This window comes from Gallinula chloropus (assembly GCF_964237585.1).
Source record: "Gallinula chloropus genome assembly, contig: HAP1_SCAFFOLD_269, whole genome shotgun sequence".
NCBI lineage: Eukaryota > Metazoa > Chordata > Aves > Gruiformes > Rallidae > Gallinula > Gallinula chloropus.
Window position 1 is genome coordinate 68,967 of NW_028168454.1, and position 13,836 is coordinate 82,802.

At 39.4% G+C, this 13,836-nt stretch overlaps 1 protein-coding gene across 1 annotated transcript in view; it reads left to right on the plus strand.

The window, feature by feature from the left end:
- Positions 1-13,836, plus strand: part of LOC311204449 (DNA mismatch repair protein Msh3-like) — a gene marked incomplete at its 5' end in the record, with an annotated part of 47,729 nt that overhangs the window by 3,855 nt on the left and 30,038 nt on the right. The window contains 5 exons of the mRNA XM_084280873.1: positions 2,622-2,809; positions 4,836-5,004; positions 8,326-8,390; positions 9,642-9,758; positions 11,424-11,531. Of these exons, the coding sequence (XP_084136999.1) occupies positions 2,622-2,809; positions 4,836-5,004; positions 8,326-8,390; positions 9,642-9,758; positions 11,424-11,531 (647 nt within the window). The remainder of the gene's footprint in view (positions 1-2,621; positions 2,810-4,835; positions 5,005-8,325; positions 8,391-9,641; positions 9,759-11,423; positions 11,532-13,836) is intronic.

Consider the following 13,836-nt stretch of genomic DNA (forward strand, 5'->3'; position numbering starts at 1 on the left):
AAGAAAGTAACCACTGAGCACTACCCCTACTGTTCTGTAGTTGTCCCTAGTATACCCTACTGTCTAAGCTACCCCCGACTATCATTCGCTTAATGTGCCTTATGCTACTAACATTATAAGCTATCACTATTATAAGCTATCAATATTATAACTTATCGCTATTATATATTATTACTAACATATTATCACTATTATTATCACTATTATATATTATCACTATTATGTACTATCACTATTATATATTGTCACTACTGTAGTCCAACACTGTTATAAGCTATCACCTTTTTATATATCAGTATTGTGTGTCACTTTTGCACTTTGCACTATAAGAAGTTTTAGTGAGCACAGGGAGGGGGGAAATGTCGGTAGATAGGGCCTGGCGGTCAGAAGATTTCGGGCTGTACGGAAAGGTAGGACCCCCCCCTCTCTTTAGGTAACCAATAGTAGGTAGCCGGTGAGGTAAGCGGACGGAAGTGACATCCGATCCCTGGGGTATAAAGCCCCGTGCCCCTCTCTAATAAACGCCATTTGCCGTCCACCACATTGGTGTCTGTGAGCTGAATGGACCGTGCTGCCAGAGTGTGGCGCCATTGCCGTTCCTGAACCAGGTCGCCATGCCTTACCAAAAGGGTAATTTCCTTGGAGAACTAAGGAAGAGAGAAACAGGGCTCAAACAGTCCTAGAGGAGTCCTAACTGAAGAGGTAAGGTCTGGCGCTCTAAAGAAGAATTTGTAATGTTCAGGATTTTGACTTCCAAGACACTTTCTCAAGTGTTGTTGATCCCTCCTTTTACGTCAACAGAGCAACCAGAGACTGCTGTTCCACTCCGTGACATCAGAGCAATAGGGAAATATCAAGTGCTTTGGAAAATAAGGCAAAATGTAATTTGGGAGCTATTTGTAGGCTTAATCAAAAGGATTGATTAAGCATCCACAACTTGAGCAGACTCGAAGAGCTTTGTGATGAACACCACTTCAGAATCAGTCCATATCAAGCTGTAGCATATATACTGCACCAGACTGATGCCTTGGTCTTTTGTCATCTTCTTCAATCTGCCTAATCTACCCATTTATCTTCATTCTAAAGAGGACTATTGAAAAACCTGCATGAAAACAATACCTTATTTTTGATAGGTCTTGTGAAAGCAGTGCCTGTGTTTCATGGGAGCACAAAAAAAGGCAGTGGAACTGGGTGTTTACCCATCAAAACAAAGAACACAAGCGAATCCCAGAGTGAATTTTTCCAATTAATAGACCTGTGTCGTGGTTTCACCCGGCTGAGGGCCAAGATCCACGCAGCTGCCTGCTCCTTAAAGGAAAAGAGCAGGTGAAAGGGAAGGGGAGGGGGGGGGTGAGAAGTAAGGGAAGGGAAAAGGAAGAGGAAGGGGCAAATAACCCCAAGATCATGAAATTAAGAGGCCCGTGGGTTGGGATAAGGATAGTTTACTAAGATAACAGAAAGATACAATGTAACAATGTAATAAAAGAGCAAAAATACATGAAGCTGTTGATACACAATGCAGTTTCTCACCGAACCCACAACTCAGGCCGTGCCACCCAGAGCCGTCCCAGAACCCGACCGTCCCCCAAGAACCGCGCATCCCGGAGCCGCCCCCGTTCTTCCTCCCGTCAGCCCCCGATATCCTGGGCAGGACGTAACTGGCGTGGAATACTCTCTTTGGTCAGTTGGGTCACCTGTCCTGGCTTCGCCCCTCCTTTCTCATGAAGAGCTGAGAAAGTCCTTGACTGTCTGACAGCAACTAGAAACATCAGGGTGTTATCAGCACTACTCCCATCTTACTCTCAAACACAGCATTCATCTGCTGTTACAAATGAAATTAACTCCATCCTGACCAAAACCAGGACAGGGAACCAATATGCTCCTGCTCTGTGGATATCATGAAGCAAGCTCTGAAAGTGCTGTGTGGTATTGGCTGAAATCTGGAAGATTCCTCTTCTGTGGTACCTGGCTAACTGTCTGACATAGGTAGAACAATCTCTTTCTACCAATTGAGGAGAGGATGAAAGGCAAAGTCCAGGTTAGTGTGTTCTTATTACATAGACCTAGGAGTGACCTGACAGAGGCTGAAACTGGCAATAGCTACAAGCACTTTAAGCAATGACTGCTGGTTTTCTCTTTCTGTGGGTTTTTTTTTCTTTTATTTTCTGTGTTCTTATTCCAAGACTCTGCCTCTTAGTGCCTGACCTTGTCTTTCCAAACCCCCTCTTGCCAAAACAGCAGCCTGGGGATTCAGATAACAGCACATAGATGCAGAAATCCATATGGAGAAGTTGTGGTACTCATAAAGTTTCTCAGCCTGCGTTTTTGATTCTTGGACATAATTAGTCCATTTTTCAGCTATTTGTGTACTGCATATGTGCTACAGACCACCATCCAGCAAAAAGTGTAATGTACATCAGCTCTCAACTGTTTGTTGACAACAATGGTTAAAACAATTAGCATGCTTTATTAACCTTTTGAATGTGATGATTATGCAACTGTGTTACAGTTAATTCATTTAAACTGTATTTTATGTCATTTTCTGAATGCAAAAAAACCCCAACTATGTAGGATTAAATGAAAATACACTGTAATGGTTTACATATTGCCTTCTTTCTCAGTGCTCAACCCAAGAGTTTTTCTTGATACTCAGCACCCTGTCCCGTCTGGATTTGGAAATTCAAGCTCTTGTTCCAGTCATACATTCTCAAGTGAAAACTCCACTATTACAAAATGTGCTTTTGGAAATCCCAGAACTTCTCTCCCCAGTAAAACATTATTTAAAGATCCTTAATGAAGAAGCAGCCAAGTAAGTAGAGAAAATAGATTAGTCTTCTGTGCCTTGTGGGCTTGCTGACTACATGTATTCAGTTATGTGAATTACACATCTTATTTTAATATACCCTAGGTTTATATTTTTGATTTTATATATGTACAGGTTGCTTATAGTTAAGCAGAGATTGTGCTTTTCTACAGCTCATACCCTTCCCCTAAACCAGGCAAGCAAATATTTTGCCTAGTGGATATCTGCCTCAGGTTGAAGAGTTTTTTAGTTTCTTGGCTCTTTGGGGGAATGAATTTATAGCAAAATGTGTTTTGCTCATGTTAAATTGTTTAACAATGTATGAAATACTTTGTTTTTAAGCTATTCCTTTTGAAGTGAGACTTGACCTTTAGCAAAGTGGCTGCTTTGCAGTCAGGAATGTGGCTTCTACTATTGTTTGTGAAAATTTTTCAAAGCTTTGCATGTCCCACCATCCTTCTTAAAAATACATTTATATGCTCACTAACAACAGAGAATATGCAGTTGACAGCTACATGCATGCTTGCACGTGCATGTGTATATTGCATTGTGTTAGTTGTATAGTGCAGGTAAATCCTGTAATGGTTTTCAAAAGTGGCCCTTTGCTCCAGGGAGGAGTTTGAGATTAAGGGTTAAGGGGAGTTTGAGATGTTGGGTTTTATGTTGGGGTTTTTAAACTGTCAGTTTTTGAATTTTTGGTGTACATCACATAGTGACAGTCTTCACAATCAGCTGCTGGCTACTACCGATCATTTTATCCTTTCCATTCCCATGGAAACAAGTCTAATTAGCACAAAATCATTTCTAAAAATTAGTACTGTATTTACAAATGGCATCTTTACTGTCACTTATATAATAATCCTGTGTAATGCAAAATCAAAGTCCAGCTTTGCGTTACCTGTATGGTCACTGGCTCCATCTGTAGTTTCATTCTCAAGCAAAAGGGGTATTGATATAAGTAGAAAATGAGACTTTCTATTATTTTTGTGTTTTAGTACTTTCAGTTTGCTAACTATTTGTTCTCCAAATATTAGATTTCAAGGTAATTATCTAATTAAATGGTACAGTTTTGTATTTGCTCTAAAGTACAAATGTATACTTCAGTTCATTTAGGCCTGTTTGTACTACTTTTTGTTGTTTGCCTGATAGTTATTAGGACAACTTAAATTTTTGTTACTTTTGATGACAACAATATTTTTAATAGTTTGTTCGGCTTCCAGTTTTAAATATTTGAATGATGTTATTTCAGGTTTCAATCCTGAGCTGAGATATTGCAGTCAAAACTATTTTGTCATTTTCTGACATTAAGACTAGAAAAGAGCAGATTTTTTGCATGTATTAAAAACTGCTCTGGTTAATCATTTCTTTAGAAAAGAAGCAAGGTACTCTGAAAAACTCCTGGTGATATTCTGCTTTGATGAGAACTTTATAGGATGTTTTTTTTCTTTGTAATCCTCATTAAAATCTGTCCAAATTTGGACAAATTCTAAAAAAATCTGTGTTCCTGTTATGCAGAAATTATCTAGAGCTTCACTTTTGATCATGGTAAAAGGGGTTGTCTGTACTTGGGATCCTCCATGTTGGGACAACAGTTGTATTCTGAAATTCTGGATTGAGCCAGAAGGGAATGATCTGTCTTGTGATTCCTTTTCTTGCTTTACTTGACTAAGGGAAAACAAGCATAAAGCCGCAGGATGCACACTGAGAGATGACAGAAATCCAAGTCAGCAGGGTTTGGCATAGAAGGGCAAATATAATGTAGACGAGTAGAAAGCAATAGCAATAGATGGGTTTTTTAATACAATGGGGAAAGGACTATCAGTGTTTAAATGCCTTTGTGTTTATATACTGTGCATAGCAGCTTTTGGTAAATGTGCTGTACTATGAACAAATAACAGAAAAAACTTACTGAGAGAGGAATGAAGCTAGTATTAAGTGAGAATAACAAATAAAAATATGGACACAGCCAGTAGAATTGGGGAGTGTGTCTTTTGGTTTTACCATTACTATATCTTTTGCTTCTTATGGATAGGACTGGAGATAAAACCCAATTGTTCAAGGACCTTACGGACTTCCCTGTCATCAGAAAGAAAAAAGAGGAGATCTCGGATGTGCTTTCTAAAATCCAGTTGCATCTGGTAGACATTCGTAAACAGATCAAGAATCCTTCTGCCGAGTATGTTACAGTTTCTGGTCAAGAGGTAATATGGTGTCTATTATGGATGGCTGTTCCCTTGCTTGTCTAGAAAATAGCTTAAAAGCTAGGCTTAACTAGAACTCTCTTCATTTAGTATGGTACTTGATCAGGTCATTTGCCTATATTTGCACAACTTCAAAAAACAGGTTTTTGACAGTGTCACTTTATTTAAGTCAATTTCTTTGGTGATTTAAATAATAAAACCACATTACTGCAGTCAAATTTGTTTCAGTAATGCTTTGCTTTTTTGTGTATTGAATTGAAAGTATCAGTGAGATACCACTGTTCAGCATTGCGCTGGAACTGAGAGTGGGAGACCTGGGGAAAACTCCACAGAAAGTTGGGAAAAGAAATTAGCTTGGCAACTGAATGAGGGTTGAGAGTAAAAGAGATGAATCAGTGAGGACAGTGTGGTATGAAGCTGGAAGCAGATCACCGTCCCACTGAGGACCTGGGACGCTGAGAAAGACCCAAGAGATGCAGCAGGGAGCAAATAGACAATGCTGAGAGGGGATGGGAGAAGGGATGAGTTAGAGTATCACTTGATAAAGACCTTGGGTGGATATTTCTTTTGCTACTGAGGTTCAGAAGAACAAACATGTGGCAGGAGAGTCGGGGAGGATGTCAGCTAAGATGCTAAGTCCAAGAGGAAATGTGGAAGAGTGCATTTCGGTATTGCATGAGGAAGGAAAGAGCCAGGATTTGAAGGATTTCTCTGAAATACTGGCTTAAGAGTTGGATGATGACATGTGTGTGAAAGAGGGAAGAGTTGATGAAAGAGGAGAGTATCAAGAAAGTAGCCAGGTCTGAACTGGAGAGTTTCAGAAACCACCAGTTAACTATGCCTGTTTTAGAGGGGCCCCTTGTAGCAGCAGACAGCTCAGAAACCATTGCAGGCAAAGAGCTCTATCTTGGGAAATTCATTAATGGAGCTGCACAAGTTAAAGCTATCTGTCATTTAATTACATCTGGTATGAGTGTATTGCAGACATCAAAAGACACAAAAGAGGAAGGGTTAGAGAAGAGGGTCAGTGAGGAAAGGGAATTGAAGGGGAGGAGCAAAGCATAGACACGAGTCTGAGTTAAGCTCAGCCTTCCTCAGAACTTGTGCTGTTGTAGCACTCTAGCACTCTGATAGATGTTGTGTTCAAGCACTTCTTTGCAACAGGACTGGTCAGAAGTAGGTTTATGGTTTGCTGGTTCCGGAAGAAAAAGAAGCTGCCAGGAAATCTGTTCTCTTTATCTTCCCACTCTGAACACATTCAGAGAACAGACGTTCTGTCAGGGAGGCACTCAGATTCTTTGCTCCTGCATGTGTGCCCTCCAAACACACTCTTATGAATGCAGTCAGCCCACAGTTTATTAACTTAAATTTGTGAAGATCCACTTGACATACACCTTTTCAAAAATATGAGGTTACATCCATATCTGTCTTATCTTTCATTTCCAGACCTCTAATGTAACTAATAGCATCACTAAACAGGACAGAAAGCTGTCCAGATAGTGATAGCATTGCTATTCTTTTCAGGCAGGATTTAGAGAGAAATTGCTACATTTGGGAAAAGTTTGCTTCCTGATAAGCAGTGCTTCAGGCCCAGTTTATTTAATACTGCACATATTTATATAATAGGCCTAAGAATTAAAGGGTAAAAAAGGAAATGTTTTTGTTGTTTTGAAGAAGATTGCAACCTCTCTACTTATTTCTTGCTAGCCACACAAACACACCAGGCAATTGAACTGGCTGTGTAACTGTTCTGAGTTCAGTTAGTCGTCTAGCATAGACACAAATATGGTCTTGTTTTCTGACTACTCTTCATGAACACGGCTTGCTTAATTGTTTTGAGCTAAAATTCAAGAAAAAAATGCAATACTAGCACATCAGCAACACTACTAGTAGCAGCAGCAGTTGATTCATTTTCAAATCTTTGTCTTGTGTATTATGCAACTTCAGGGTTTCAGAGGTACCGATTATTTTCAAGGTGTTTTAGGTAAATTAAGAACTAGTGTAGTCTGTCCATTCTGGAGTGTGCTCATGTTAGGGTTATTCTTCTTGTTTGTAGTCTAAGGTGATTGCTGGGTATTCTGGTGAGGTGTGGAAGGTTTTATCTAAATCATACTAACTGTAATGTAAGAGCTTTGTCAGATGAGTCTTGGGCATTTCTGTAAAGGTGATCAGATACTGGGCTAATCTAATCTCTGCTGGAAATTAATTTTCCATCTGTGTTTTTTATTCTTTGACGTCTAGAACCTCAGGCTGGTGTTATAAAAATAACTGACATGAATTGTATAAAATACTGCAGGAAAGACGTAATGTAAATTTCACTGGACTAAGCTTCTTGCCATTACTGCTGGTTTCCTCTGTTCTTTCCATTTCTGAACTCCAATTGATCCAAACATGAAGGAAGGTACTGTACATGCAGTGCTAGCATTTGAGGTTTTGAGCTCTTGTCTGTGAAATACTGTAGGTAAATATGGCTCAATAGGAATCACTGATCCCTGGGCAGGAAAGCACATCTTACTCGTAAGGCTGAGGGACTTGGGACTCTTTAGCCTAGGTGAGACTGAGGGAGGATCTTACCAGTCCTTTTAAATACTTGTAGGCTGGGTGTCAGGAGAACAGGGTCAGTCTTTTGACAGTGATGCCCTGCAACAGGACAGAGGCAATGGGTACAAAGTGAAATATAGGAAGTTCCAGCTAAACATGAGGAGGAACTTCTTTACTGTGGGGGTGGCAGAGCTCAGGGCCAGGGCTGCCTAGAGAGGTTGTGGAGTCTCCATCTCTGGAGACATTCAAAACCTGCCTGGACTGTGTCCTGTGCAACCTGCTCAAGGTGACCCTGCTCTGGCAGGGGGGTTGGACTAGATGATCTTCAAAGGCCCCTTCCAACCCCGATCATTATGTGATTCTGTGAAACAGCCTGAGTACAGCTTGTGTATAGTGTAGAGTCTGTGTAAATGCTGAATTCTCTGCGAGGCCCAGTCAGGATCAGGTAAGTCTTAACTAGCTTTAGTCTGGGTTTGGCTTGGTAAGAGGGAGGTGAGCAGAACATTTTAGTAGATGGAGGAGCAAAAGGGCAAAGATGAGGCAGGAACATGGCAGAGCAAAAGAACAGCTCAGGGTAGAAGTTGCTCTATTGGCAGCAAATGTACGTGATTACCCTCATTTTTAGGGAAGAAAGAACATTAGCTTCTGGTCTGCTCAGTCTCTTCAGGATGAGTATGGGTTTCGTCTGATGCTTGCAGATTTCTTGATTTCATTATGGTTATGCTTCTGTAGTCTTCTTAACTTCCCATGACGTGTAATATTATATTTCTGTTTGTTTAGTTTATGATAGAAGTCAAGAATTCCAATAAATCATCCGTTCCATCTGACTGGGTTATGGTTAGTAGGTATGTAAAATGTCTTTAAAGTTTGCTGTATTTTAATATATAAGGAAAAAAATATAGTATGGGCCATTTTGGTTTTACAGTTAATTAGATACACATTGTCACAGCTCCATGTGTGTTTGTGGTTTGGGGTTTCTTTAAACTAAAAGCAACCAATGAAAATGGTTACATTGATTTATTGCCATAGTAAGTTTTGCTTAAAACCAAACAAGACCAAGCTGAAAAACCGGAACTTTTAAAAGTGTTTATTTTTAAATAGTACTTAATGTTTCAAAGCAGATGTATTGGCATGAAAATTACGGTTTTGATTCAGTTGTGCCTGTAGATTGTAGATATACATTTTTCATAAAATTTTAGTTGTTCTTACTTTATTCAGAAAGGTAAAAGTAGCTGTGCAAAATATCTCAGTATCTAAGACTTAGTGTATTAAAAATGTTTTAATTTTATTTGTTCATACAAACAAGCTTTGCTTGCTTTGTTACTTAGTGTTGTGTAAGCATGATTTTAGATAGTTTAGATACTTTTTCCAGTACATGAAACAGAGGTGAACTGGAAGATCATTTATTATTTAAACAGGTAGAATACCTTATGTTATGATGTGTACACAGAGCCATGTCTCATCAGAAGTAGGCATAATAAAGGTGAACTCTGAAGCGATGTTCTATTCACTTATGCAAGAATTCGATATTGAAGTGCACAGAGTAGACAGAATTAAGGCGATGAAGGAAAAATACAGCTATTCTGGATATTGTAAAAGAATGCCTGGGAATGCCAACATGAGTCCTTAATGGAAATACATAAATAAAGAGCAAGTGCCTTAAATGGAAACTAGTATCCATGCAATACAGTCTGTATTTACTAAGTTTATTCCAGGTTTATTGTGAAGTTTCAGCTTTAAAGTAGAAATTTTTTTGTTGGAGGTTGTTGTATATGCAGCCAGTCAAAGAAAAATCATCTTTGTGAAGCCTGTTGCTGAAGAGAATTTTGTGAGATATATAAGCTTCAGTGATACATAATACATTGTGAAAAATGCAGCCTTCAGAATGGGCAGCAGTACAGTAGCCAATCACTTTATTCACAGTGAAGATCACTGGTATCAATAGAGTTTGGTACCACAATAAAAGAACTGGCTTTTTTACCGTGCATTTTCAAGGCTCAGAGTGAGTTAGAAAACTAGTCCAATTTTGCATGTAGATGGTGTAACTGATTGCTTAGTAACCTTGATTTCCTATTTGGCTTCTCTCTGTTTTCCAGCACAAAAGCTGTCAGCCGTTTCCACTCGCCGTTTGTTATAGAAAATGACAAACATCTGAATCAGCTCCGGGAGCAGCTAGTCCTTGACTGCAACGCTGAATGGCTAAACTTTTTAGAGTGAGTTGACAAAATAGACTCATTTTTTATTATTTTATTTATTGCTGTAAGAACAGAAGAAGAAAGAGTTTTATCTTAACAAAAAAAAAACAACCAAAGGAAAAAACGCAGTTGATAACTCAGCTATGCTGCCCATGGTAAAATACTGTTCTTCAACATAAAGCATTTGAAAGCGAGACCTTTACACACTAAGTCCTGAAGGCAGCAGTGATGTCTCTAGATTTTAAAATTCTGATGACAGCACACTATTAAATATATACAGTGGCTCTCAAAATTTGAAAATGGAGTGAAACTGAATCTAGTACAGTGTAACTGAGATGAGAATAGAATTTATTATACAACAATTGCAGTGTTACAGTTTTTCAGTTAGGAATGTTCAGGGTGTTTGGGCAGTTGCTTGTGTGAGTGTGATTCTCCCTACCCCTGTATGGAAAGCGGCCTGGTGAGCACTTCTGCTAGCTCCTTCAGCACCCTGGGATGGATCCCATCTGGCCCCATAGACCTGTGTATGTTAAGTTTAAAATATATTTCTCAAACTTCTGAACACCTTTAATTTTCAGGTGTCAGGTTATAAATCACTGCTTTACTTCCAGGAATTACTAGCACACTGAAATTATCCCTCAATTCTTGCAATAATAATTAACTCACTTGTGCTTTTTTCCATACCACAAAAACTTCCTTCTGAAATTGCCTCACTGGATGTAACTGATGCCAAGTTTTGCCTCTTGGTAGGAACCCAGAGGTTCTGTAAACTTTATTAGAAACTGAAATTCCAATTCACTCTTCCAGATGTATTGCCTTTGCAATACCATAAAAATAGTTACATTATTTTTTTTGTTACTATATTAGCTATATAAGTTTTAGTAGACCTTTCTTTACTTAGATCTGCTGCTTTTCATGTTCACTTTGATGATTTCAATAGTGTCATATGATAGCAGCGTACAGCAAGGAAAGATGTGTAGAGAGTGATCTTCCCCAGCCCTCCATTTATTTATTTATTCATTTTTGCTCCCTTACTTGCTTTATATTCCCCAATTGTATCTTTGAGGCTAGGAGTGGAGAGAAATAAATTCTACAGTACTAAAAGAATGAACTCTGCTTTCTCCTGGTAATGTTATTGTTGTACTAGGGGCATCGGTACCATAAATGGAAGGTGAATTCTTGAATTTTCTATTGTACTTACCATATTTTATTGATATTGTAGACAAATCCTGTATTCAGGCACTTCAGGGTTTGAGGGGTTTTTTTTATTGTTTGGAGGGGGGGTTATTTGACTGTAACTTACAGCTGAAGTGAATTGGCAGTTGCGATTCAGCTGCCACTGTGATAAACAGTGGCATTTTCAGAGACCTTATTTAGGCAGCAGGGATCAACTGTGGACCCTTTATATGCTATTAAATGAGTTTCATTTTGCCGCCTTTTTGTGCTTAAAAATAATGCCCTGTTACAAGGGAAGCACGAAGTCTGCTGTGAGCAAGATTGTGTCCTCATACTGTAAGTTAATACACTGCTGGGAGATTTGAATTCAGAGTAATTTAGAGACTGTAGAGAGCTCTGTGAGAAGCATGCACGAGGTGTATTTTGACAGTACATTCCTATCTGTATGAAATGATTTTTTTTTTTCCTCTTTTCTTCCTCCTGTTATTTTCCCCTGTTTTGGTGTAGCCATTTCAGTGAACATTATCACCCCGTGTCTAAAGCACTTGGTCACCTAGCAACTATCGACTGTCTGTTCTCATTGGCTCAGGTGGCTAAACAAGGAGACTACTGCAGGTAATAAATGTTTAATTTTTATGTAAGATTTTATAGGGAATTATGAGAGAGCTTTTTAAATAAATTTGATTTTAATATGTGTACCGTGATAAAATGCATTATTGAAATTGTTTGCAGTAGTTTCGACTTAATCTGATTTTGCAAAGCGGCACTTCTGGGCTTAATTCAAGTCTGTAAACATTGCGGTTTAAATTTGACATCTCATGTTTGTCTGGTTTTCAAACTGTGTGTGGTTGGTAGATGGTACCTCACAAACAGAAATATATGTTGGACTTTGCATGGAAATTTTTTTCCTCCTATTTCTTTTCTCCTCATCAAAGTCTGACTTTATAGTGTATAATACCTAAGATTTTAAGGTGTATGAGGTATGTTTCAAAGATGTATTTCAGGTAAATAATAGGTAATTAGAGCCAGCTTCCAGAGCAGGGATGGTGCCTTACCTAGGAATGTGTGTTAAATCTGATGAGCTGTGCCCTTCCCTCTGTGCAAGACCCACACGTGCACACCAGGCACCACAGCCTGCTGCATTCTGCCATGAGGAAGCATGAACCCTTAAGGCTTTCTGCCTCAGAGATTGGTCCAGAGCTGGCTCCTGATTGTGTACAATCTGCAACTTGGGTCTTCCTCCCCCTCGCAAACCCACATCCCTTGCACCTACACAGAGATAGTCAGTCTTATTGGTGTGTTTTCTTCTATATCACGAGGTCTGTGTCCCCAGAGAGACTCGACGCTCGCTGAACCACTGCTTCAGCTTGCTGAGTGCTGTCCTAGAGATTGGCATTTACTGTTTCTGAGGCTTACTGTGAACACCCTTGTGAGGGCTATCTGTTTCCAGTCCTCAGCCATTCCTTCTTCCATACAGTCCACATACTCTTTTTTTGAAAAGTGCTGTGTGGTTTTTAAATGTCATTGTGGGGCTACATTGCAAGTAATTGGGCAATTGCTTATGTATAACCATATGAATTGGTAACATTTGTGACCCGTGGAAATAACAGCAAATCATGTATTAAATGTGTGTGGATAAAGGGAAATCCACTTAGATATCCTTCTGCATTTATACAGCATTAAAGACAGTATTGATCACTTCTGGATTCTTGATCATGCCTGCTGCTAATCAAAATCTCTTTAAAAGTAATTGCTCGTTTATTCTGTATACTGAGATGAGAAAACAAACTGAAATTTTATTAATTCACTGTGCAGTGTTTAAATAATTCACTGAATTTTAAAGAGTGGCTTAGAGCTTATAAACTGGCAGGAAGGAGACTTCTCAGTGAAACTTCAGCTGCAGGGAAGGTGTCAATAATTAATTTTGGAGGACTACTGAAGGAAAGACGGGACATCCATATTAACCAACTCGAGTATTTCGGAAGAATGTTTTTTTGATTGAGGATTGTTTCATATCATCCTACCTGAGGCAGGTAAACAAGTTGTGAGGTTGGGAGCACTGGTGCTCCACATGGTTGTTGGAGAGTAGTAAGCATATCTTGGAGTTTCAACCTGTCTCTGGAACCCTGCTTTGGGAGACTCAACCCTGACATGGACAATGTAAGGCATTGGGCTCCCAGGACACAAAGTTAGATGCCTAACTGGTGTAGGTAGCCCAGAGATCATCATCTGAAGTTTGAGTATCCATTCTGCAAGCAGTGAGTTTGTTTAAGGAGCACCATTGAAAAGATGCATGAATAAAGGACGTTATACATTCCAGAGCAATTTCCACCCCCGTCCCCCAGTTCTCTCTTACTGCATGACATGTGATTGTCTAACTGGGACAGGGAAGAACTTTTAAATGACTGTGGCTGAGGGCCTGCCTCTGCAAGCCCCATTGTGTGAAACCAGAATAGGCAGAGTCAGCAAGGCTCATGGCATCTGAAACTCACATCATATTTCACAGTTACGTGTATGGAGGCTTGAGCAGTTAGGATAAAGACAATTATGCCCAAAGTAGAGGGCAGAATTATAAAATGGCAAATGGATCATTCAGCTGTTATGCCTCTCTTCTGAATGCAAAGTGGAGAAATCCAGAAGGAAGTGCTTCTAGGGATGTTCTCCCTTTTAGGACTATCATATTACAGCTCCAAACAGCTTACCAGTTCATCAAATGGAGGGTGACATTTCCTTTCTTTATCCCAAAGGCCTAAGACTCTGTCCATATTGGTTTAATCTCAGCTATTCAACTGCTGGAAATATCTTCGTGCTAAAAAGAAACCAACCCACACCATTCTTAACTTGCACCTCTTTCTCCAGTGCATTGTGCTCCTAATATGTCATTTATTTTATCTCCATGTTCTTTTCAAATTGCATCCTC